We start from the raw sequence: 27,821 nt of genomic DNA, 5'->3' as shown, positions 1-27,821 counted from the left end.
ATCAGAATACTTCTCTCTCTAGATCAGTCTTCTCCCTCTCCCCTCCCCCGGCCCCCCCCAGAGATCAGTCATGAAATGCATGCTTAGGAACCATCCTTCTCAAAGCAATACTTCAATTAAAATAGCTAAAATTATTAAGTTACAGAAAAGTTAACCTTATTAAAAACATAATTATATTGAATTAAAATAGGTAGAGGTGCTCCCAAAAGGATTTCCATTTTGAATTACTGCCCATTTAAAAATCTAGCTCCCCCAATGGTTAATCCTTTTTTTTTAGGGAAGCGGATGTGGCTCAACTGATAAAGCATCCGTCTACCATATGGAGGGTTCAGGGTTCGATCCCCAGGGCCTCCTGACCCGTGTGGTAAGCTCGCCCATGCTGCTATCTGCAAGGAGTGCTGTGCCATGCAGGGGTGTCCCTGCGTGGGTGCCCCATGTGCAAGGAGTGCGCCCCATAAGGAAAGCTGCCCTGTGTGAAAAAAGCGCAGCCTGCCCAGGAGTGGTGCCGCACACATGGAGAGCTGACACAGCAAGATGACACAACAAAGAAGAGACACAGATTCCCAGTGCTGTCTGATAATGCAAGCAGATGCAGAACACATAGCAAATGGACAAAGAGAGCAGACAGTGGGGGGGAAGGGGAGAGAAATAAATCTTTAAAAACAAAACTCTTTTTTTAAAAACTTTATTTTGTACACGTAATAATTGAAAATATAAACAATTTAAAAATAAATACAATAAATAAAAACATACATTTCTAAACTAAATGTATTGGATATATACAAATTTTTTTTTGAATCATGCAATATGTTACACAATATATTTGGTTCAGAATAATACAATTATACGGTATTTGTCCTTTTATGTCTGGCTTGCTTCACTCAACATAATGTCCTCCAGGTTCATCCATGTTGTCATATACTTTATGACTTCATTTCTTCCTACAGCTACATAATAGTCCATCATATGGGGAAGTGGTTGTGGCTCAACTGACAGAGCATCCGCCCACCATTTGGAGAGTCCAGCATTTGCCACCCAGGGCCTCCTGACCCATGTGGTGAGCTGGCCCATACACAGTGTTGCTGTGCGCAAGGAGTGCTGTGCCATACAGGGGTGTCCCCTGCATAGGGGTGCCCCATGCGCAAGGAGTGCACCCCACAAGGAGAGTTGCCCCACACAAAAAAAGCACAGCCCACCCAGGAATGGTGGTGCATACATGGAGAGCTGATGCAGCAAGATGATGTGATAAAAAAGTGACACAGTTTCCCAGTGCCACATGACAAGAATGCAAGGGGACATAGAACACACAGCGAATGGACAGAGAGAGCAGACAATGGAGGTGGGGAGGAAGAGGAGAGAAATAAATAAAAAATATATCTTAAAAAAAAAAATAGTCCATCATGTGAATACACCACAGTTTGTTTATCCATTCATCATCCATCATATGAATACACCACAGTTTGCTTATCCATTCATCAGTTGATGGACACCTGGGTTGATTCCAACTTTTGGCAATCATGAATAATGCTATTATGAACACAGGTGTACAGATGTCTATTCATGTTAATGCTCTTAGCTCTTCTGGGTATATACCCAGTAGTGATACTGCTGGGTCACATGGTAAGCCTATATTCAACTTCCTTAGGAACTGCCAGACAGTCCTCCACAGTGTCTGTACCATTCTGCATACCAACAGTAAGTGTTCCTATCTCTCTACATCCTCGATAACACTTGTAGTTCTCTGTCTTTTTTATAGTGTCCACTCTGAAATATCTCATTGTAGTTTTTGATTTGCATTTCCCTAATCATTAATGATGTTGAGCATTTTTTCATGTTTGTTTTTTTTTTGCCATTTGTATTTCTTCTTTGGACAAATGTCTATTCAAGTCTTTTGTCCATTTTTTAATTGTCATTTTTTTATTGCTGAATTGTAACATCTCTTTATATATCCTGGATATTAAATCGTTATCAGACATGTGAGTTCCAAATATTTTCTCCCATTGAGTTGGCTGCCTTTTCATCCTTTTGAGAAAGACCTGTGAGGTGCAAAATGGTTTAATTTTGAGGAGGTTCCATTTATCTATTTTTTCTTTTGTTGTGCATGCTTTGGGTGTAAGGTCCAAGAAACCACCACCTACTACAAGGTCTTGAAGCTGTTTCCCTACATTTTCTTCTAGTAGTTTTATGGTCCTGGCTTTTACATTTAGGTCTTCGATGCATTTTTAGTTGATTCTTGTATAGGGAGTGAGATGGGGGTCCTCTTTCATTCTTTTGGTTATAGACAACCAGCTCTCTCAGCACCATTTGTTGAAGAGACTGCTTTGTCTAGTTAACATGGAGTTGGCAGGTTTGTCAAAAACCAGTGGACCATATAGGAGATGGTTAATAACTCTTAATGGGTCTTCCTTGTCCAATGACTGAAGTTTTGGCAAAGAGCCACTCACTTAGGGTACACTCACCCTGGTTGTATGGTAAATAATGACAGTTCTGAATAAAATAGGGACTAGAGAATGAGTAATATTGGATCAGCAACACAGTGTATATATCTTTTAAGAGGATTTATGTTGTAACAAAAAGGTTTAGAATCTCATTTGCTCACGTAAGTGAACCATGGCAGTTTTTTGGCATAAACAGAAGAAACAAGTATGTAAGGGGTATTATTTGCAACCAACCCATGTAGAGACCTAAGTAATCTAGATCTGCACTAACCAATATGGTAGCCACCAGCTACATGTGGTTACTGAGAACTTGAAATGTGGCTAGTCTGATTGAGATGTACTATAAGTCAAAACATATACTGGCCAAACTGCCAACACATGTTTTTGGACCTGAAATTTGAAAGAAAAAAAAACACAGGCAGAAAGCTCTAACATCACTTTATAAAATGGCTGAGGTACTACAGATCTGCAAATACTTGATCGCCCCAAAATTTTAAAAAAAATTGAAATCAACTCAATACTTCTATTAATTACATACTGAAATAATATTTTAGATATACTGGGTTAAATAAAATTTATTGAAATTAACTTCACTTTTTATTTTTACTTTTCTAAGTGGCTAACAGAAAATTTTAAATTACATATGTGGCTTACATTTGTGGTTGTAATGTATTTCTTTTGGACAGCGATGACCTAGATAAAATGTTCAAAGATCTTGTGGGAATTTTAATCATGTGCCAATCCTAAAGTTTTTTTCCCTCCAAATTCCCTTTCTCTAAATGCAGTATAAAGTACAGGACAGTGGTTCTTAACCAGGAGCAATTGTGCCCCCAAAAGAAGAGTTTTGCTTGTCATAACTGGGGAGGTGGGGAGGGATAGTATTGGTCTCTAGAACGTAGGGGCTAAGGATGCTGGTAATTATCCTATACAACAGCTAACTCCCCATAACAAAGAACTATCTGGCCCAAATGTCAATTTTGTCTCTGTTGAAAAATCTCACTAAAAGGAAAGCAGAGAGAAATAAAAAGGGATGTTTTTTAGTTTTTCTTGCCAAACTGCCAACACATGTTTTGGACCTAAAACTTGGAAGGAAGTAAGCGCAAACAGAAAACTCCAACCTCATTTTATAAAATGGCTGATCTACTACAGATCTGCAACTACTACTTAGGATAGAGAAACAAGGAAAATAGAAACAGCAGGCACTGTAATTGGGAAAGGAACAGATTAAATGAAACTCCCATGCACTGACTTGTTAGTAACGAAGAGATAAGACAGAAGAAGGAAATCAAAGCAATTTTGGCTACTCCTGTTTTTCACTCCCCAATGGAGAAAAATAAACACAGAGAAGAGAGATTTCCTTAGTATAAGAAATGTTAAGCATAAAAAGGAATGTCAGGGCTATGAGGAAGTCAATCTGAAAACCAGTTTTATTTGCAGCAGGGAAAGTATAGTTTTTTATTAACTACTAATTCTCTGTGGGAGATCTTTAGTAAAAAGGCTTTCTATTTCTAGGAAGTTTCACTCTCACCCATCATTCTTTGATAGGATAATATGGAATCCCACCTCTTTTCCTTTTTTTTCTTAATATGTTATCACTTCTTTTCTTTTTAAAAAGATTTATTTATTCCCCGCTCCCCCTTTGTTGGTTGCACTCACTGTCTGCTCTATGTCCATTCACTGTGTGCTGTGCCTGCTCGTTTTCTCTTCAGGAGGCTCTGGGAACTGAACCTGGGACCTCCCATATAGGAGAATGGCACTCAATTACTTGAGCCACTTCTGCTCCATGCTTTGTTGTCTTCTCATTGTGTTTCCTCTTTGTGTCTCCTTGTTGCGTCAGCTTGCCACGCCAGCCTTCCGTCTTGCTTATCTTCTCCAGGAGGCAGCAGGAACTGAACCAAGGACATCCCATGAGGTAGTGGGGAGCCCAATCACTTGAGCCACATCCGTTTCCTGAATCCTACCTCTTAACAAGTGACTAAATGAACAGAGCTAAAAGTTAGGAATGAAAAAATAAATAAATAAATAAAAGTTAGGAATGGCGTCAAGAATAAAGATGGTGTGAACTGTAAATCATCTCAATGAAGTCTTAAGATTTTTAATTTTTTCAAATTGAGATAAAACATACAAAATGCACACATCCTAAAAGTGTACAGCTCAAAGAATTTTTATATAAGTATATAGCTGTCTAATCACCATTCAGATCAAGATATGAAATACTGCAGGCACTCTAGAAGGCTTTCTCATATCCCTCTTTTCTTAAGTTTTAAAATGAAATCATTGGGAAGCAGTTTTGGCTCAACTGACAGAGCATCCACCTACCACATGGGAGGTCCAGGGTTCAAACCCAGGGCCTCCTGACCCATGTGATAAGCTGGCCCACGCACAGTGCTGATGTGCGCAAGGAGTGCTGTGCCACGCAGGGGTGCCCCCCCACATAGGGGAGCCCCATGCGCAAGGAGTGCGCTCCATAAGGAAAGCCGCCCAGCGCCAAAAAAGTGCAGCCTGCCCAGGAATAGCGCCACACACACGGAGAGCTGACGCAGTAAGATGACGCAACAAAAACGAGACACAGATTCTGGATGCCGCCAACACAAGTGGACACAGAAGAACACATAGCGAATGGGACACAGAGAGCAGACAGTGGGGGAAGGAGGGCAGGGGAGGGGAGAGAAATAAATAAAAATTAAATCTTAAAAAAAAAAAAAGTGCAGCCTGCCCAGGAGTGGCGCCCCACACTCGGACAGCTGATGCAGAAAGATGACACAACAAAAAAGAGACACAGATTCCCAGTGCCGCTGACAAGAATACAAGCGGTCACAGAAGAACATACAGAGAATGGACACAGCAGACAACTGGGAGGCAGGGAAGGGGAGAAAAATTTTTTAAAAATAAATCTTAAAAAAATAAAAATAAAACAAAATCATTACATAAATCAATACAGCAAGTATAGCACCTGACATACAGGAAGTATTCATCTAGTTCTCCCCTCTTTCCCTTTTTAATCTCAAGGTAGACAGATACTTTAGTTTTTAAAAAAAGGTTTTTTTTGCAGAATAATTCTGAACAAGTCATTGTTTACTGGTAGTTCTCTATCCAATCCTTTTAGTCCCCCAGAAGTTTTTTTAAAATAGCAGCACAAAACAGACCTGAAGAGAGGGCTCAGAACAAAATAAAGCTAAATTTTTGCATTTTGACTCTGGGCCAGGCAGAAACATATGGGCATTAGCAATTTAACAGTTTCAAGCCAAAGTCTTGGGAAAAGCATTGTGACCAACGAAATTTCTGTGCACTATGCACTTAACTCCCAGCCAGATTCATTCCTGAAATGTTGGTTTTGGCTGCCACAGCTCCAGTTTCTGTGTGGATTTGCTTCATATTTTAAAATACTCATATCTTGACCTATGATTAATTCATATTCCCTTCCTTGTTTTAGAAGAGTAGACAGGGAAAGGACAAAAATCAGAACTCTTTAGTTATTAGGAAATGAGCCCTACATACCTAAACTATCATGGAACAATACAAAGAATTGAATTTTTATTTGTGATTGTCTGAGAAGTCATGCAGCCTGAAACCTTTAACTACTCCTTTCTCCAAAATTTCAGGGTTTAGCTTCAGGGACAGAACAACTTTCTTCTATTATAGTATCTACACTTGGACATATTTTGATGAAAGAAAACCGTATGAAAAAGCTTTAGAAAACCTGAGAAACTATAGGGATAAGATCTAGAATATACATTATCTCTGTGATGAGCAGGAAGAATAATTGATTTTTTTTAAACACTAATCTCTTCAATCGATCGCATACTCTGAAAGAAGAAACAGACATGTACAACAATCTTAAGGCTTCTCACCCTCACTACAGTACTTCTGTTTCCATCACAAGGTATCATTTATGTTTGGTAAGGTAGAGGAAAGGAGAAGGGAAGGTACTAAATACACACATTTCAAAGTCAATATAATTTTTACTTCTACCTTAGTCCTATGCTCCTGCTTTCTACTTCAAGATGCTGCTGTTTACTAAATGAGTCACACATCCTGCTTTGAATGCTTCATGGCTTTTGAATGAATCATTTCAAAGTACAAGATTGTTCAGCAAATAAATACAATCACAGCAGCAGCAGCTCATATGCTGCATGTGTAAGCAAAGTAATTTATAGAGGAAAAATAAGAAAAGGAAACTTTTTCCCAAAATACTCAAAAAGAAAATGTTGTCAAGGGGAAGAAAGACAAACTAAAGACAGGGGAAAACCCCACCAAAATGTCCCTAAGGTAAATTCATTTGTGTATAGATTGAGGAATTTTCTGTTTGGGGAAGGCTATTTGAGTACCTTAAAGAGATTCTGGCATCTGACCAAATTAGTCCATTGTATAAAAAGATGAAATTATGAGAGCAAAGACATAATTTGATAGTTGGTATAGCCGCCATATTGCTGCTAGAATGTAAGCTCCTCCAGAACAAGGATCCTCTTCATTGTTTGTTAACTGATGTATCCTAAACAATACCTACACATAGTAGGTGCTTAGTAAATATTTGTTGAATAAATGCAACTAGAACATCTCACTGAAGTGCTACAAAGCAACCCCAACCTATGAAACTCTTGTCCCTGTACCAATGGTGGGAGAATTTTCACCATTATCTGAAACACCAACTCTTTCCTATGGAGTCAGAGACTGGATTCAGTCAGGACCTATTCACCCTAATGTGAAGAGCTTAGAATAAAAAACAAATAGAATATAAAAAATTAAGACAAAAGGGAAGCAGATGTGGCTCAGGCAACTGGGCTCCCACCTGGGATGCCACTGGGTCAGACCCCAGTGCCTCCTAAAGAAGACAGCAAGTGGGCACAACAGACAGGCATGGCAAGCTGACACAACAAGAGACACAAGAAGAAAAAACATAATGATAGACTCAATAAAGCAGAGAGCAGAGGTTCCTGGTGCCTCCTAAAGAAGACAGTGAACTGACACAATGGGCAAGCATGGAGAGCTGATGCAACAAGATGACACAACGAGACGTGGGGAGGAAAAAGAGAATGAGAGACACAACAAAACAGGGAGCAGAGATGGCTCAAACTATTAGTCACCTCCCTCCCACATCAAAGGTCCCGGGTTTGGCTTCCACTGTCTCCTAAAGTGACAAGGAAGACAAACAGACACGGTAAGTGAAAAACAACAAGGGGGTGGGGAGAAATAAATAAATGAAAATATCTTTTTTAAAAAATTAAGACAACAGGAAATGGTCAAAATGGCAGCAAGGGAGATTGAAATCATTAGGAAGAATTTCTTGACTCTAGAGGATTTGAATTTGCTCCCAATGGAGATTTTAAAGGAATACAAAATAGATTTCCTTTCTGGTCCTCTTCTATTTATGTAACTTTACTTTCTCCTATTCTTCCACTAACTCTTTCTTTCTTTTCTTTTCTTTTTTTTTTTTTTTTTGAGCCATATGTGGGTTCCACTAACACTTTCTATTTCTATCCAGGTCAGTCTACCCACTGCTCTGCAAAATCTGTTTGTTTTCAATTTTGCATTCCCACACATTACCCTATTCCCTTAAATGCCTTTATTGCTTCCTTAGTTTATCTAAATCCTACCATTTTTCATGCCTAACTGCACTTCAATTGCTTTATTTATTTTACTTTTTATAGCCATTGTTGGTTTATAGAAAAAGCATGTAGAAAGTAGCGTTCCCTGGCACCTCACCCAGTTTTCCCTATTATTGACTTTTTGCATTAGTATAATATAAATGTTAACAGCGGATGAAACAATATTATAATCATACTAACTGAAGTCCATAGTTTACATTAGGATTCACTTTGTGTTGTACAGTGCTATGTGTTTCCAACTGCTTTTTGAAGGTTTCCCTAATGACTCCCAACTTCAATGGTCTTTCTTGAAATAATATGGTAATTACATGATTTGTATCATGTAATTTAGAATTTTAGTCTAGATAATCTCATAATTTTCAACTCTTACAACTCAACAAACAACCCCCCCAAAAAAAGAAAACTCAATTAACGAATAGGCAAATGGGAAGTGGATGTGGCTTATGAAATTGGGCTTCTGTCTACCATATAGGAGGTCCAGGGTTCAATACCCAGGGCCTCCTGGTGAAGGCAAGCTGGCCTGTGTGATAAGCTGGCCCACACGGACTGCTGGTCCGCATGGAGTGCTGCCCCATGCAGAAGTGCTGGCCCACATAGGAGTGCTGGCCCATGCAGAGAGCTAACGTAGCAAGATGACACATCAAAAAGAAACCAAGAGGAGTGACAATAAGAGACGCAGCAGACAAGGGAGCTGAGGTGGCACAAGAGAACGAACAACCGCCCCCCTCCCACTCCAGAAGGTCCCAGGATCAGTTCCCAGAGCCACCTAATGAGAATACAAGCAGACACAGAAGAACACACAGAGAATGGATAACAGAGAGCAGACAATGGAGGGAAGGGGGAGAAGTAAATAAATAAATAAATCTTTAAGAAAGAAAAATAGGCAAATTACTTGAATAAACATTTCTCCAAAAATAGACAAATAGCCAATAAGCACATGAAAAGATGTTCAAACATTAGTAGCCAGTAGGAAAATGCAAATCAAAAACCACAATGAGGGGAAGCAGACTTGGCCCAATGGATAGGGCGTCCGTCTACCACATTGTAGGTCCGTAGCTCAAACCCCGGGCCTCCTTGACCCATGTGGAACTGGCCCACGTGCAGTGCTGATGTGTGCAAGGAGTGCCCTGCCACGCAGGGGTGCCCCCCGCATAAGGGAACCCCACGCAAGGAGTGCGCAAGAAAATTTCAGCCTGCCCAAGAATGGTACCACACACACGGAGAGCTGACGTAGCAAGATGACGCAACAAAAAGAAACAGATTCCCGTGCCGCTGACAACAACAGAAGTGGATAAAGAAGAACACTCAGCAAATGGACACAGAACAGACAACTGGGGGGGAGGGGAAGGGGAGAGAAATAAATAAAAATAAATCTTTAAAAACAAACAAACAAAAAACCCCAAAAGCAACAACAACAGAAAATTAAGTGTTATTATTAAAGATGCAGAGAAATAGGAACTTTTATACATTGTTGGTCAAAATGTAAAATGGTGCAGCTGCTGTGGAAAACAGTTTTGCAGTTCCTCAAAAAGCTAAACATAGAACTACCATATAAGATGACCTGGCAATTCCACTTCTTGGTGTATACCCAAAAGTAATGAAAGCAGGGACTCTGACAGATATTTGTACACCATGTCTATAGCAGCATTATTCACAATAGCCAAACAGTGGAAGCAATCCAGATGTCCATCAACAGATGAATGGATAAACAAAATGTGGTATATACACACCATGGAATGTTATTCATCTGTAAAAAGGAATGAAGTTCTAATATACACTACAACAAGGATGAACTGTGAAGACAACGTTTTGAGTAAAATAAACCAGACACAAAAGGACAAATATTGTGTGATCTCACTTATATGAAATAACTAGAGTATGTAAATTCATAGAGACAGAAAATAGAGTACAGGTTACCAGGGACAGGGGGATGGACAGTTAATGCATAAAGGGTGTACAGTTTCTATTTGGGGTGATGGATGAGTTTTGGTAATGGATGGTGTTGAGGGCAGAAAAACATTGTGAATGTTTAATCCCACTGAATGGTATGCTTGGGAGTGTTACAAGGGGAAATTTTATGTTGTATATATGTTTCTACAATAAAAAAAAAAAGAGAATTAAAGAGGCAATGAAAATTAGATGTGCAATCCATGATCATGGACTGGACCTAGTAATGGAGGAGAGAAGGCCCAAAAGGACATTATTGGTACATATTAATAAAACTGGAAAATAGACTGTAAGCTTTAAACCGATGTTAAATTTCTTGTACTTAGTATCTGTACTTTAGGTGATTACCTAAGTAAATATCTTTGTTCTCAGGAAATGTACATCGAAGTATTAAATGTTCAAGGACCATGATGTATACAACCTACTCTCAAATGTTTAGAAAATAGATAGCCAAACAGACAGATAAATACATGTACACATACATCGATTGAATGGATGAATGGATGGAAGGAATGAAAGAATGATATGGCAAATGTGGCAAAATGTTAAAAGTGGATAAATCGGGTATCTGGGTGGTGTGTGTTGGAGTTCTTTGTATGGGTTTTAAATTGTCTTTGTAATTGTCCTGTATGTTTGAACTTATTTCAAAATAAAAGGTTAAAAAGAAAAAAATACAGAGAACTCCAATATAGCCTCATCTTCTAAGTATTTAAGAATGAGTTGCATATATCATGCTTCTTAAACACTTAATAACTTCCATGTATATTTCCTAAGATAGGCCTCATAATTTCATCTTTTAGACTGTAAATCACTAGAGAGTAAAAATGTGTCCTACACTTTTTCTGTAACCTCCTCACCTGCTCCACCTCTGTTCTTGGCTCAGTGATGAGCATACAACAGGTGCTCAATAAATTCCTGTTTCTTATCAGTTTAGGTTAAGAAAAGTTAGGTATTTTGTTTTTAAATGTTGCCTATTACTTGACAGGGCTGAAAAATATAATCTTACTGCAAAGTTTAAATGTACTTAGCAAAAGTCCTGGTCATCACAACTTCTTCTGCTGTATGATTCTCTAGTAGCGGAAAGTATGATTCTTTTTTCTCGCTCTTTTTAACAGTATTCTCTTGTGACTTTTTTATGTAAGACAATAAACTAAATTCTGTGTCCAATGACCTGAACTAAAATCTTTATGGGTTACCAGGCCTCTGTTCCTGAAAAGACTGTTGTCAATTAACACCTTATATTACTGATGTTGAGTGGGGGGATAGTGTAGCAGAGAAAGGGAAGAAGCAGTAAGTTTGCGCTAAACACTCTCGGTTTGTTTTTTTCCCCTTTCTTGTCGCACTGTTGTTTTTTTAATCCAATTCCCATTCTTAATCCTTTTCTCCCTTTCCTGCCTCCCACTATAAAGGCTAGATACCCACTTTTTTTTTTTTTAAGGTATCAGGAGCCGGAGATTGAACCCTGGATCTTGTATGTGGGAAACTGCTTCTCAACTACTGAGCCTTATCAGCTCCCCTGAGTTGGTTTCCTTGTCTGTTAGTTTGTTGTTGTTTTTTTGTTTTTAAAGAGGCACCAGGAACTGAACCTAGGACCACCCATGTGGGAAGCAGGTGTTCAACCACTTGAGCCATATCTGCTCCCTATAAATGCTTTTTTATAACACAAGAGTTTTTGAATGCTTACAATGAACTGAGCAGAGCATATACCAGTGATAGTACAGAGCCTCTGATAACCAAAAGGCTCTTTAAGGGATTATATACAATTTAGTACTACAACTGTTGAATGAAAAGAAAATATAAACCTGGACAAGAGATAGATCTCAGATTCTAAAACTGAGTGCTTAGATGGATAGGCTACCTAGGGCAAGCTGACAAGGAAATGACACACACATATACACACACTTACTTTAAAATAATTCCAAAATACTGCAATAATTTTTTTTTTAAAAGGAGGTCCTGGGGATTGAAACTGGGACCTCATACATGAGAAGCAGGTGCTCAACCACTGAGCTACAACTGTTCCCCTGAATAAATGTTCATTTTAAACAAGCTCTCAAAAGACTAAGTGCCATACTGGTAAATAAATAGACAAGGACAAAGGCTCAAATGGTTTGGTAGGTCTCATGAATAAACCAGAAGATGGTAGAGTGTTCTGATTCAGCCTATCCTAATATAATGCAGAAAAAAATTCTTAGCCTGATTTGTTGATATATTCTGCTGATCTTTGTGTCTAATCTAGAAAGTTTTGAGAAGCTATCTTTTGTTTTAATAAAACCAGGCAAATGCATTTTGATTCAATTTTGGATGTTTACTTTATAGTCTCATAGAGATATATTTTAGAATGTTGGCCACTGAGTTGAGATCTACATTACAGGAAAGAAGGCAAGCAGGCAGGGAAAAAGAATGGAACCTATACTCCCTAGCAGTAACACTTAACTACATGCTTCTTTACTGTCACAGCTAACTAATAGAGCAGCAACATCAAGCGCTGTTTAAACTGCCCCTACTAACCTCTCCAGCCTCACCTCCTGTTGCTCTCCATCACAAATTGTGTTGCATCAATATCAAGCCACCTGCAGTTTTTCTGAACATACCATGCTGTTTCATTTTTCTGTGTTTGCTGTTCTTTTATGTTTGGGATGTTCTTCTCCATCTTCTCTGGCTAGCAAATTCCTATTTATCTTTCAAAATCTGTTAAAGCATTATTTCCTCTAGGAAGCCTTCTCTGATATCTACCAGACCTCTCAGTACTTGCAAATACTTATATTATTACACTTACCATATTACAATGCAATTATATTCTTGTGTGTTTAATTCCCTTACTAGACAGGGAATACTTCAACGTCTTATACATCTTTCTGTCACTGGTACCTAGTATGGTGTCTGGCACAGGACAGATGCTCAAATCTTTTTCCTGGATTGAGCCCACAAGACCAATGAGGGGCTGACTGAATTGAGGAAACTATTCATGGGCTAATTTCTGGAAACCTGCCCTCAAGTTTCCTCAAGTTCCTGGCAAAATAAATGACGAGAAATATCCTGAATTTATTCTTACAAAAGATCCCTTGTGCGCACTAAGTCTCTTACTGAGAGACATTTGTGAAAACTTCATATTCTTCTTTTTTAAGATTTATTTATTTCTCCCCCCTCCCTCCATTGTCTGCTCTCTGTGTCCATTTGCTATGTGTTCTTCTGTGTCTGCTTGTATTCTCATTAGGCAGCTCTAGGAAATAATCCTGGGTCCTTCTGGAGTGGGAGAGAGGTGATTATTCTCTTGCACCACCTCAGCTCCCTGGTCTGCTGTGTCTCTTTTTATCTCTCCTCTGTGTCTCTTTTTGTTGCATCAGCTTTCTGCATGGGCCAGCCCTTCCGCGTGGGGCAGCCCTGGGTATTGAACCCTGGACCTCCTATATGGTAGACAGGAGGCCCAATTGCTTGAGCCACATCTGCTTCCCGATATTCATTTTTTACTAGGATCTAAAATGATAACAAATGTTCCCAATTATACAGAATCTCCCATCCTATTATATCAGAATGTGGACAAACCAGGAGGTGCTAATGGGATCCTATTAACCTTCATATCACATTACAACATCTCTGTTAAGGGAAGAGAAGAGAGAAAGAGTAAATACAAAGGTCATTATATACTGACAAGTGTCAGGGAGGCAACTAAGATTTGGAATCCTTAATCCTCATCTCTAGGTTAACAACTCACAGTAGCAAACTTTGTAATAAGCTGATAATAACTCTGAAAGATATGTGTATGTCCTAATCCCTGGAACCTGTGACTGTTACCTTATACAGTAAAATTTTTTGCAGAAATCATTAAATAAAGGATCTTAGATGAGCAAATGAATTTGGATTATCCAGATAGACCCTAAATGTCATCAAACCTGTCCTTATAAGAGAAAGGAAGGAGATTAGACACACATAGTAAGGAGAAGGGATGTGAAGACAGAAGCAGGAATTGGAATGATATGCCCAGAAGTCAAGAATGCGGGCAGACACCAAAAGCTAGAAGAGGCAAGGAAAGGATTCTCCCCTAGAGCCTCCAGAGGGAACACAGCCCTGCCAACACCTTAATTTTGGATTTCTGACCTCCAAAACTGTCAGAGAATAAATTTCTGTTGTTTCAAAGCACCTAGTTTGTGTTAATTTGTTACAGCAGCCACAGGGAACTAACACACACAACTGCTCATAATTTAAATTTAACTATCTCCATTTTAAGAGTAGCAGAGTAGAAGGCAGGTAAAAGAACAAACGGTGATTTTAAATTTCAAGCAATTATAACCACAACCATAAACCATTCATCTGCTCCTGAAAATAAGTATCACTTAATAGGAATTGGATATCTGCAATGCATATGGCTTATTATTTATAAATGATCTCAATAGTAAGAGTTTGTGAGCAGAACCCTTCTACCTATCAACTTCCCTTCCCCCACCACAAACCAAATAGTTTGAATTAACTGAGTGCCAGGTAGGTTATGTCTATCCCCAAACTGGTTCTACCTTAAGAAACATTTTATTTATAGAAGTTTGAATTCCATAGTATCAGCTGTGTTGGCTTGTGTTAATTCCCATCTCCAACCATGTATGCCGTCCTTTTGTCATCGGAATTTTCTAACTAGAAGACATTTCACTTAAAGAAATGTACTTTAAGTAAATTTGCACTACTCCTGTACAATAAGTAGACTAAGTTACAATCCTGGGGGTGAGTTCACAGAGTAGATTCATCACGACTGGGGAATGATCTCAAGGAACTAACTGTCTGAGTGCTCAAACAGGGCTCAGTTCACACTCTGAGATGCACGTACTGGGCCTTTACTCTACCCTTTTCTCCTGACCCTCTACTACCAAACACTTGATTTTCAAGTAAAACATCACAGATGTTTTAGCATAGTGGAAATTTTAGAGTAGTAAGGTAGAGTCCATGGTAAGTAGAAGGCTTTGTGACTTTTGCAGAAAGAGAAACAAGACAGTGTGCATTTAGGCTCAGTAGGTTAAAAAGGACCATTGAGAGGAGGGGATCTAAAGAAAGACTCATAAGTACTCATTTATCTTTTCACTGTTTGCAGGATTAGAGAACTATAAAAGGCAGGGTGATCTGTTGGTCACAGAAAGTTAAGGTTAACTGCAGGAGGTGATAAGCTCCTTGAAGACAGGGACTAGAACCATTTTAGGTAGTGTTATATTCCTAGAGGCTAACATAGTACTTGGTACACAAGCAACACTCAAAAATACCTGTTGAATGAGCAATAAGATTCTTTTTGTCTCACAGGGACTTGTTTTGAAGAACAGTAAAGCTCTAATCAATTCCACACACCTCTAAGGATCATGCCCAAAAATAGATTAAGAGAGAATAGCAATCTCCTCAAGTAATTTAATGAGATACTGCTAGTTGCTTTATATCACAGTTTGCAAATGCACTTGCTTCCTTCTGTTTTGAAGCTTCTGGGGAGTCAGAAGAAATAACTGAGAAAGAATGTATGTTATCCAAACAGCAGTATGGTAACCAACTTAGGAACCATCAGCTAATTCACTGGGAACTCTCCTCACAATTCAAGGATAGTACAGACATCAAGACCATAATTTAGGGAAGTGGATATGGCTCAAGTGATTGGGCTTCTGTCGACCATATGGGAGGACCCAGGTTTGATTTATGGGGTCTCCTGGTAAAGGTGTGCCTGTGCGGTGAGCCAGTGCCTGCATGGTGAGTCATGCAGCAAGATGATGATGCAACAAAAAGAAAGATGAAAGGGAGAGCTGAGGCAAGACGCAACAGAAACCAGGAACTGAGGTGGCACAAGTGACAGGGACCTCTCTCCACACCAGAGGTCCCCAGGATTGAATCCTGGTGAATCCTAGAGGAGAAAACAAGAAGAGAAAAACAAAAAGAGAAATATATACAGAAGACCACACAGTGAATGGACACAGACAGTAAAACAGCAGGATTGGGAGGGAGGGGGGAGGAGGAAAAAAAAACAAAGACCACAATTTATTCTTGTACAACTTAGTGCCAAGATCAGAAAAGTTGAGAAAGATCTTTTTTAAGGCATATGGCGGATAAGAAGAGAGCTAGAAAGACCTGCACTAGATAATTCCACTCTTCTTTAAAAAAAGAAAAAAAGAAAAAAAAAAGATTTATTATTTATTTCTCTCCCCTTCCCCCTGCCCCAGTTGTCTGCTCTCTGTGTCCACCCACTGTGCGTTCTTCTGTGACCGCTTCTATCCTTATCAGGGGCACTGGGAATCTGCGTTTCCCTTTGTTGCGTCATCTTGTTGCGTCAGCTCTCTATGTGTGCGGTGCCATCCCTGGGCAGGCTGCACTTTCTTTTGCGCTGGGCAGCTTTCCTTATGGGGCACACTCCTTACGCGTGGGGCTCCCCCACATGGGAGACATGCCTGTGTGGCAGGGCACTCTTTGCGCGCATCACCACTGCGCATGGGCCAGCTCCACACGAGTCAAGGAGGCCCGGGGTTTGAACTGCAGACCTCCCATGTGGTAGGTGGATGCCCTATCCATTGGGCCAAGTCCACTTCCCAATTCCACTCTTCTTAATGGTACACTGATATAGGTTAAGACAGTGTTTTTCAAATTGTGGAACATCATCCTTCAGTGGGTAGTAAAATCAATTTAGTGGTGTATAAACAGCATTAGAAAAAAAAAATTGAATGAAATGCAAAAAGAACAAAACAACAAAACAGTGTATCATATTCAATAAAGGTAAATATTGTTATATGACTCTGATTTCTATTATGCAAATAAATGTTTTAAGTTGTAATGTAAAATGTATTTCTTAGTTTGGCTCATAAATCCAAAAGACTGAAAGCCACTAAGTAAAAGTGAATAGTTTGTTGCATGTTTATTCTCATATGGTGCTCAGGAAAGAGCTAATGAATAGTGCTTATAGTATATAAAAAATTAAGCCTGAAGTAGAGTACTCAAGGCTTACTATTCTAATGTTAAGATTGAAAAGCAAAGCATGAGCAGAAAGTCCAGCTTCCAAGCAAGAATTGCTGTCTCCTTGACAGAACTCCAATCTAATTATGCCTTAGCTGCTGATATTTCTATCACCACCTCCCCATTGTTTCAGAGACAGCATCCACAACCTTCTGTTCACCCGGTGGAGGAAGGAACTGCTTCCCAGAAAGGCTTAGCCCACTGCATTTTACTAGATAAAGAAAAAACAAAAAAGCCATTCCACTATGACAAGCCAATTACTATCTACGGAGGAGCAAAATGCCTCCCTTAGGACTAAGGAACAGCCAACAAGATACAAGATGTTCAAACCTTTAACCACTGCTCTGCCAAGAACCACTATATATATGCACACAACTCAGTCTCTCCTGGGCCGTGAAATGTGCATAACTGAAAGTGCAAGTCCCCATGAGGCCCTGTCTAGCTGTAGATTTTTTTTCAAATGTGCATACAGTGAAAGAATGCTGAAATAAGGTCTCCCCCTTTCTGCTATTGCAATTATCAAGGTAAAACTCAGAAGCAAAGAAAATGAAAGGCTAAAGAAAGAATAAAGTAGTTAATCTCATATGGTGCTCATAAAACATACTTAAGACACTTAAGACCCCCTGAAATTTTTAGAGTAACTACTTTTATTGTCCCTTCCCAATAAAGCCTAAAGCAGGGCTTCTTAATCTTTTTTGTTCCACAGACCCCTTTGCCAGTCAGGTAAAAACCACAGATCCCTTACTGAGTCCACACTATACTGTGCATTATTTAATAAATATATCATACCCGCACCAACACATCCCCACAAGAATAATGTTTTTTTGAATTTCAATTCAAGCTCACAGACCCTGTTAAGAACTCCTGGCCTAAAAGGACTAAAGCCTCTTTTGTAGTCCTAAGAAATATCTGAACAGGTATACCTAAAATACATGAAGTAAAACGACAAATGTCTGAAGTCATGAACACAGTGAAAAAAATTAATGTGTACAGATTGCCACTGTGTAAAAAAAAATGATACTCACTGAAGTGACATCTGTAATACTATTTGTCCTCTATAATACACTCTGGTATTATTCAGCTAATTTCATATATTTATAACAATTGAGATTTTTAAAACTACTTCAACATCTCTTTTCACTTGATTCGAATAACTATGCCAATGAAAGATGTCTATTTTTTTGGATCAGTGAGCTTGAAAACAGAGACACAGAAAGGAGATAACTGAGGCTTAGCATTAAAGTGTAGGCTTTTTGTTTGTTTAATCATCTTCTATCCTATTAAGCTGATACAGTCTGTCTGATTATAGGCATACCTTGGAGATATTACAGGTTTGGTTCCAGACTACAGCAACAAAGTGAATATCACAATAAAGCAAGTCATGAAATTTTTCCCAATGCCTATAAAAGTTAAGTTTACTGTAGTCTATTAAGTATGCAACAGCATTATGTCTAAAAAACAATGTACATACCTTTATTAAAATGTGACGTAAGAAAAAATATAAAAGTAAACAAAAAAAGAAAAAAAGTAAAACAACACTAAAAAAGAAAAGAAAAAAAATGTGACATGGAGATATGAAATAAACACATACTGTTGGAAAACTGGTGCTGCCAGATTTGCTCAACGCAGGGTGGCCACAAAACTTCAATTTGTAAAAAATGCAATACCTGCGAAGTGAAATAAAATGACATATGCCTGTACCTCTAAGAAGCCAAGCTTGTAGCCTCTGTCTTACAGGTTGCTGCCCTGAATCACTTTCTTTGCATTTCATTTTCTGGGAACTCCTGGCAGGGACACCGGGACTATGCTGGTATGTTTACCAAACAAACGAGGATCACACAAATGGACATCCCCCATATACACACACAAACACCTGTATATACACCTACACCGTATATACACCATGTATACACCGGCCTGTGAGACACATCCCGAAAAAGTAACCAAATGAGATCTCTGGACCTATACAGTGATTTTGATAGTTTGGAACCATGCCCCATGAGGCATTTTCAGCTCTGAAGGCAAGAACTTGACTTCATGGCCAGAAGAGTATTATAGGTTGAATTGTATGCTCCAAAAACATATGTTTAGTCTTAACCCCAAGTACCTCAGAATGTGATTATTTGGAAATAGGATCATTGCAGATATAATTCGTAAAATTAAGGTAAGGTCGGGAAGCAGATTTGGCCCAATGGATAGGGCATCCACCTTCCACATGGGAGGTCCAAGGTTCAAACCAGGGCCTGCTGACCCATGTGATGAGCTGGCCCACGCACAGTGCTGATGCACACAAGGAATGCTGTGCCACGCAGGGGTATTCCCCACATAGGGGAGTCCCATGCACAAGGAGTGCGCCCTGTAAGGGAAGCCGCCCAGCACGAAAAAAAGTGCAGCCTGCCCAGGAATGGCACCGCACACAGGGAGAGGTGTCGCAGCAAGACGACGCAATAAAACAAGACATAGGTTCCGGGTACTGCTAACAAGAATACAAGTGGACACAAAAGAATACCCAGCGAATGGACACAGAGAGCAGACAACGGGGGTTGCGGGGGAGAGAAATAAATGAAAAATAAATCTTAAAAGAAAAAAAAGATAAGGTCATACTAGAGTAGGGTGGGCCCTTAATCCAATAAAACTGGTGTTTTTGTAAGAAGAGAAGAGACAGAGACTCACAAAGAAAGCCATGTGAAGGAGGAGGCAGAGACTGGAATCGGAATGCTAAGGACTAACGGATACCACCAGAAGCTAGGAAAAGGCAAGGAAAGATTCTTCCCTAGAGTAATCAATAAGAATATGGCCTACCAACACTTTGATTTGGAATTCCAGCCTCCAGAATTGTGAGAGAATAATTTTCTGGTGTTTTAAGCCACCGAGTTTGTGGTAGTTTGTTATGGCAGTCCTAGAAAATCATCAGAGAGGTAGAAAAGACAACACTGAATCATTAATAAAATCAAGAAGAAAAATGTATATTTTAAGCAACTTTACAGTGCAAGATTAGGACATTCAGACAAAACATATAAATATCAAGTATAACAATCAGATCTCTTTTGATCCTTTATGTATACTTCTACATATTTTTATCCCTTAAATTATTTCACATATGAATTTCCAAGTACCTGGTTAGCCATATATTTTCACTTTCAATGATAAATGATAAATGAAATGTCCATTGCATTAACACACCACAGTTTGTAAGGGGACAGGAGTAGATATATGAAGGTACTAAGAAGTTAAAGGAGAACAGAATGTTCTGAGGGGAGAAGAATCGTATTATTCAAGAGATTCCATGTAGTCATATGTCAAAAACTTAAGAGAATAAATGAGTCAGCAATCACTGGGCAGATCATACATTTCACTATAATGGTAACATACTTCTAATTACACCTTAGTTATATTTCCTCTTTTTACCAATCAATATGGTAGTCACTAGACCAAAGGCTCATTAGAGTACATGGCACTACACAAGATACCCAGATAACCATCCTTTCCATTTGGCAGCTTATAGGCATAAAATTAAAGTGGGGAGAAAGGAAAATATGAAGAAAGAAGTAACATAGCCTAGAATTCACATAGATGAAACCACATTACATCTTTGGGCCTACTGACAGGATGCTAAAGCCATGATTTTTTAGGTGTCAGTTTTCTAGTTCTGTCTCTATTGGATTTTTTGGTTCAGAATTAGTTTTTTCCCCTTCTTAAAATCACATCCTTGCTACAAAATGGTGGTTGTTTACATGAGAGTTAACCACATCTCAGCAGCATTCCCAGGCAGATAAAAAACATTTCAGATTAAGACTGAGGCAGTTCCAGAAAGGTCTCTTCATTTTAGTAAGAATTATCTTTAAAAAAAAAAAATTTTTTTTTTTTTTTGCACAGGCAGAGCTCAGCTATAGATTTAGCTCTTTCTGGTATGGCAGTCAGATAGCTACAACAGTAACAAACCATTGACTAAGTCTTATTTGACTGATTTGGATTCGGGCCATATATCAAATAACCAATACTTATTCACTTTTTTTTTTTAATGTTAGGTGTACGTATTTTATATGTACATGGAGAAGAAAAGGAAGCAATTTACCCTAGTAGTTTAAGAGTGTGGATTCTGAAGTCCAACTGTCTGGCTTGTGCTGTAGCTCTACCACAAAATACTGTATGACCTTGGGGAGCAGATGTAGCTTAAATGGTTGAGCGCCTATTTCCCATGTTTGAGGTCCCGGGTTCAAGCCCCTGTACCTCCTAAGATCAAAACAAAACAAAACTGTGTGACCTTGTACAAGTTACTTAACTTCTCTGAGCCTAGTTCCCTCATTTGTAAAATGGAGATAATAAATTCTACCTCAGGAGGCTGCTATGATTAAATAAAATAATATTTGTAAAACACTTTTGCACAGTTCATCAGAGCTCCATTAGCTATTACTGTTAGTATTACACTGATAAAACTAAACAATTTCCTTTGAATTTCTGCTCTCTTACATTTCCCGTCTATGTTCCCTGTGTGGAAATAACATTTTCCTGCACATTATATAAATATATTTCCTCTAAGTTGTGTATGTTTGTATGCATACATGACCTGTTGGTGCAAATTAATTTATGTTAATCCTGAACATCACGCTACAGAGACTTTCCTAGACTAAATGTTAATTTTACCACAAAGTTAGTTTAATTCAACAAGTGAGGACAAGACCAGAAGATTCTCACATGTGGCCAAAATTAGAGAGCAAAGGACAATGTCTCTATGAAAAGAGATCTAACCCAATACCAGGGAGCTAGAAATCTAAGTAGGTAGGAAGCTATTCTAAGTAGGTAGAAATCAGGTCATTCTCCTTTCCCTACATTTTCACCAATCTAAATTTTCAAAGCAGGAAAAAGAGCCAATGCCTTCTCTTTTTTTTTCCCCCAAAGAGGTGCTTCCAGTGTTTCTTGGGGCCCTTCTTAAGATTTAGATTTCTCAACTAACCTTTAGTAGAATAAAGTTAGGATAGCCCAAACAAAAGTAAGAAGTAGACCTGTTTATCTTTGATATCCTCTTAAGTCACAATGTCTCCTTTGCTCAGAGACCATTCCACCTAAGCTAGTTCTAACTATATATACCCTGAAAGTTCCATCCCTTTATGTATCCCTACATTACTTCCATGAGGGACCACATTTTCTACTTCTTCTTGTTTTGCCCAGCCTTAATACCTTGCCTCCCCAGATAAAGCCTATTTAGTGTTCATCTTGTCCTTGTTGCCAATACCTAGAACCAGCAAAACTGTCACAGGGCAAGCCAATTCCTATAACATCAGAGAGACTCCCAATAGAGAAGAAAGGTTGGCCACCTACCTAAATCTCCCTGGATAAATTCTTAAGAGTTTTATAAGGGGAAGAGGAAGTGACTAAGGGACTGAGCTCCCGCCTACCACACAGGAGGTCCTGGGCTCAGCTGCTAGTGCCTCCTAAAGAAGATGAGCAAGACAGTGGCTGGGGTGGCAAGCTGTAGCAACAAGAGACACAAAGAGGAAAACATAATGAGAGAAACAACAAAGGAGGGAAGAGAGGTGCCTCAAGCGATTAGATGCCTCCTTCCCACATGGGAGGTCCCAGGATCAGTTCCCAGGGCCTCCTAAAGAAAAAACGAACAGAAAACAAGCAAAAACAACCAACCAACAAGCAGGCAAGCAAAAACAACGAGCAAACAGATGAGGGAGTCATGTGTGTGTGGGGGTGATATTAAAAAATAAATTTTTTAAAAATTAAAGGAAACACTGGTTAATAATCCCTACCAGAAAAAAATGGCTAATTAGAGCCAAGACAAGCTGTACAAGAGGAAGGCAAAAAGTAAAAAACACTGGAGGGTCTGATCTCAAATTAGAGAGGATAGTAACTAAAGAAAAGGAGAGAGGCTTGAGGGAATGAGCCACCTCTCAGAGTGGCATTTCATAGTGACTGATATGTAAAAAACTAAAACAATGTTATCTTCCTCAGAGAAATAGAAGAGGATATAAGATGTTTATAAGGAGCACTAAGATATCCATAGAAAAATCAACATCATTAAGCCTCTGGTGTACTCTGAGTGTCATCCCTATACCTCTCCTTGTGGTTAAAAAATCAGAGCATGTCATTGTAACAGAGTCTGCAATATGTGCTGGTCCCAATCTTTACTGTGGATTGAGATATTTTTCAGGAAAATCGAGATAATTGTGCAATGTCAAAGGAAGATCTGACCTTTGGGAGGAGACAGACATTCCTTTTGCCACAGGATGATTCTCTCTGGAATAACATAAATGCCTCTTCGACAGACCAGGTCTTTGATAAGCCGAACTGTAACTCTGACAGCCAATCTGCTGAATGCTGAACAGAGCACTCAGCTTTCTACAATGACTCAAAGGACATGGCAAGGCTGCAGATTTATTCTGCTTACTTTCCCTACAGAGCCACTCAAGTTTTTCAAAAGCAAAAAGGAAGAACTCTTTCCTTCCAAACCAGGGAATTGCAAATTCCATCCGGGATCTAAAGACAGAGCTATGTTTGCTCAAAATCTGACATCTTTGAAGTGAACAACAAGATTTAAAGGCTGGAATGATGGCTGGCAATTTCAGTCTTCAGAGCAGAAGTTGGTTCAGCTTTTCAATCTGCCAACAAAATCAGCAGCCACACAATGCACATGGTGAGCAAGAATAGGAATGGGCTAATTTCACAAAATTCATCCTTATTGTCTCTGTACTTTCACATGACAATTGCAAATAGTCCAGATTCTTACCAAAGCACAATCTTAGGTAATGTATATTTTTGCACAAGGAAATTTTAAAGTAAAAACACAAGCATGCGGTTATAAAGTGATAAACCAAAGCTTCCATCCACGGAAGTTCCCAAATGCTTTCCCTCTTGAAATCCTATCCTTAACATAATTTTGTGAGAGAAAATTTAAAAAGCAAAATCTCTTTGCAATAAATGATTAAAAGCATTTCTCCCTTGCAATTCACATGTCATTTCTTCAAGATGAAATTCTGAAAGAGAAAAGGATTCTACAATCCTAACTCAAAAAACACAGCCATATGCTATGATTTAAAGGACAGTCCCTCTGGGGTTAAACAGATTCAACCCTCAACAGACAAAAAGACACTAAGCTGGGGAGTTAAGATACTCATTTTCTGTTAAAAAAAAGCATTTTTTATTATCTCAGGATAAATAAAGCAAAGGGAAGAAAACCCCACAAAAATGTAGAAGTATACTCAGTTATATTTTAATTTTCAAAAACATGCATTGCTGTACTGAGCAAAGGGGGACCCTGGAACAGATACTGGAGCAAGGGGATTAGTAATAACAAAACGCAGCACAGGGAGTGGATGAGGCTCCAGCAGTTAGGTGCCTGCTTCCCACATGGGAGGGCCTCGGTTTGGTTCCCGGTGCCTTCTAGACAAAACAAAAACAAACAAGCAAAGCAAACCAAAAAAGAACACCTCAGGGGAGTCAATGTGGCTCAGTAGTTGAGCGCTGGCTTCCCAGGTCTCATGTGTTGGTTCAATCCCTGGCCCCTGGTACCTCAAAAACAAACAAATAAAAAAACCAAACCAAAAACAAAAAAACACAATAAAACATAGCACAAAAAATTATAAGCAGAAAACCAGAATAAGATAGTGATTTCCTGCCCCCCAAACTATACAACCCCTTTCACTAAAAATAGTGACAAAAGGATAAAAATAACAATGCTTTGCTTTATTAATAATATTGGCAAACATTGTATGTTTTAAAATTTTAGACATTACTGAAGACATGAAATTTAGCTATGTGTCTTCCTACTCTTGTAACTGTAACCAAAGGGATTTATCATTGGTTATAAAGACTCAGTAAATAGTAAAACCTTGCTCTGACCCAATCCCAATTTGAAAGAGGCACAGTGTTTAAGTCACCGGCATATGGCTAAAAAGCTTAAGTTTGCCCAGTTACAGTCCTCTGAGCAGAATGTTGATGTTCTCTTTCTTCTCCTCAGAAGAGCTTCTATAGAGCATCTCTTTCATCTTGTTCATAATACACAATTTATTGGCATTTCTTTTCCTTTCTAAACGGCCGGGAGGGAAGAAGAGCTCCAAAGCCACTGTGTGGTTAGTAATGGCGCTTTTACTTGTCATTGTACAAAGCCTGTTAAATATTTACAACACAGACAGCAATATCTAGTCCTAAACACCCAGTTGTGAGTTTGAATTTTTTTAGAAATAAATCTATGACAAGTTTTCCCCAGCAAAACGCCAGAAGACTTTACTAACAGCTTCAAGAGACCCAGAGGGTCCAGAGGAGCAGTTATAGGCCATCTGGTGATTACTTATTATTATTTATACAGCACTGTAGATGTACACACAGATGTGTTATGAATCCACATACAGAGTAGGCCCTAACAAGGGCTTCAGACAAAATGTGACTGCTGAGCAAGTCAATCTGCATTAAAGAAACACACTAACCAGAGAGAGGGAGCACACTCGCTGTTTTTTAATCTGCTGCTAGAAGACTATTTGATGAAAGAATGAAGAATTCTATCTAATGATGACAGTATCTTGTAAGTTAACGACTTAGCTGAAATGTGGTTTTGCAAGGGTGGTAAAAGGGGGATTAATGAACAGGCTCTCAGATCCAGAAGGCACTTTATAAACTCAGCAGTTTATAAAAGAAGGGACTAAGAAAGAACCCCTCTCCGGATTTAGAAAGAAGTATATACAAAGGTATGGGATTTTATTTTTCTACCAGGAATGCTCTGAGAACAGTTTCTGGACTCCCATCTCAAATATTAATAGTACCCATGGAAAACAAATGTGAATAACTGAACACTTTACCTTAATTTCCTGTTACATAGTTTCAGTTAGGTTCATACGGCATTTTTTCCCACTTTTTCTTTTTTTGGCAGACTGGAACAAGGATGCTTTCAATCTTCTATGCTTTTAATAACATAACAATAAATGTATCATGAAAAACTAAAATAACCAACCATATGTTTCAAAGGGCAAGTGTCAAGAATGCCAGATCTGGCGTTAAACTTGGGTTTTAATACCTTGCTCTTGATTAACACCTCTAAATTTTTTTTTATCCCAGTCCCAATTCTGTCTATACAATGCAAAACATTTGTCTGCTTCCATCACAGGGTTGCCTAAAACTGCAGTATACTCAGAATAGACTCAAAGTTATTGCAAAATCAACATATTATTACAAAAAATCAGGTTAGCGTTTGGCCTAATTGTGTATAACGCAGTGTATTTTCAGCTGCCTGACAGCATGCAGGCACTCATACCAGATGGGAACTGGATGAATTATTGAATGAAACATGAATTATTAAAATAAAAATCTGAATTTTTTTAAACTCTTGGCAGGGGGTGAAGGCAGGCTTATTTGTTTGCCTGAAATTGCCCTCACCTGCCGAAGCATGTAAACATAGTATGTTTTACCACAAATGGCATTTACCTACCAGAGCCATTTCTTTCCCTTATTATTCTCCAATTCAAGATGCCCCCTAACATAAAGAATTAGTAATTAGCACCAACTCATTCTTTCTTGCTTTTCTTTTGTAACCATGCCAGGTAGCAGGAAAACTTGCCAAAGGGATAGAATTAAAGATCCAGAGTCCCATGGCACCATTATGGCCCATTTAATAGAAGGGCTGGGATAACAGGAATAATCTCTATAGATTTGTATTATATAGACAATAAAACATATACCTTTTCAGCATGCCAGCATTTAACCAATCATACAAGCTATTTGTTGCCTCATATATTACAAAGCAATAGAGATTTAAGGGATAATGTTCATGGAGGCAGAAGATACAAAGCAATAAACAGCTTTGGAGGTTGGTTAAATGCCAAGTGAAGCCAGGGCTACAGCACTATAAACATTATTCCTGTTATATGACAAGATAAGGAAGTACAAGAAGCTGTACCTCAATCCCATCACAACTACGCTCTACCGCTATTCTTGGCCTTAGAAAGGAAAAGCTGGGCCTGGAGGTTTCTAGCTACTTATGTGTTTTCATGTCACAGCGAGAAAGATATGAACAGAACCCTCAACCTGTGCCTTAATGTCCTCTGGGAGAAGATGTGATAGTAGATATCCTCAGAAGAAAAAAAGAGTAAGAGCACCTTAGGGTCTAACTGGACAAGTAAACAATCAAAGGACTTTTTCGTAAAAGGGCAGAGCTGATACTGAGTAGTTATGACAGAAACCTTTCTCAGTGTCTCATAATAGGATGTTACTAACTGTCCATTAGTAGTATCTCCTCAGGGAAATGTGTTCCTATTCTCAAGGAAACACACAATTCAAGTAAAAAAGCTGATACAACCAGTTTTTGTTCAAAGACTTTGATTATGGTAACCAAAAGGATCACTCAAACCTGCATAATTTGGATTGCAAACCACTGTCATATAACTGAGAGGGAAGTATAGGAATATGCAATTTGTTGCCTCCTGGTAATAAAAACTGGGCAAAAAGCATCCGAAAAGTAAGTTACCTAACTGTGCCCACATGAAATGATACTTCAAATTCAAAATTACTGACAGAGACATAGTAATTATTTCTGGTTCCACATACAATAGAAATTTTTATAATTCATCTCAAATTAAAAGAACCCACCCCCAAAGCATTAAAAACTTAAAAGACTTCCTAGATTCAGCACCAAACTATATTCCTTGTATTTTAAAAATAACAGAAGCAAAGCCATTTTATACGCACAATGTTTTAAAATAGAAGCTATCCTATAACATTTCAAAAACCCACATAATTCAAATTCAACTAGCCCTCTCCCAAGAGGGTATCGGGGGCATTGTTTGCCTTAACAACACTAACCCATTCTCAGGAGGTAGTTCTATCAACTGCTCCTGCTACACATAATTCAAATTCAACTAGCCCTCTCCCA

The 27,821-nt window shown here is 38.7% G+C and overlaps 1 protein-coding gene across 12 annotated transcripts in view; it reads right to left on the bottom strand.

Moving 5' to 3' along the window:
• The window catches only part of LOC101410655 (cyclic AMP-dependent transcription factor ATF-7), an 87,968-nt gene that overhangs the window by 32,237 nt on the left and 27,910 nt on the right, over window positions 1–27,821 (bottom strand). For 5 of the 12 annotated variants that reach the window (XM_058308106.2, XM_071218860.1, XM_071218859.1 and 2 more), the window contains one exon: window positions 19,757–19,853. The exons of 6 other annotated variants lie outside the window; for them this stretch is intronic. In XM_058308106.2, coding sequence (XP_058164089.1) covers window positions 19,757–19,853 — 97 coding nt within the window. Of the gene's footprint in view, window positions 1–19,756; window positions 19,854–25,755; window positions 25,860–27,821 lie in introns of those variants that run through there. One more of the 12 variants, XM_058308113.2, reaches the window with a different exon arrangement.

The sequence above is a fragment of the Dasypus novemcinctus genome, chromosome 12, assembly GCF_030445035.2.
Source record: "Dasypus novemcinctus isolate mDasNov1 chromosome 12, mDasNov1.1.hap2, whole genome shotgun sequence".
NCBI classification, from domain to species: Eukaryota; Metazoa; Chordata; class Mammalia; order Cingulata; family Dasypodidae; genus Dasypus; species Dasypus novemcinctus.
Note: the sequence above shows the minus strand (reverse complement) of the source record. Positions and strands in the feature narration are given on the sequence as shown.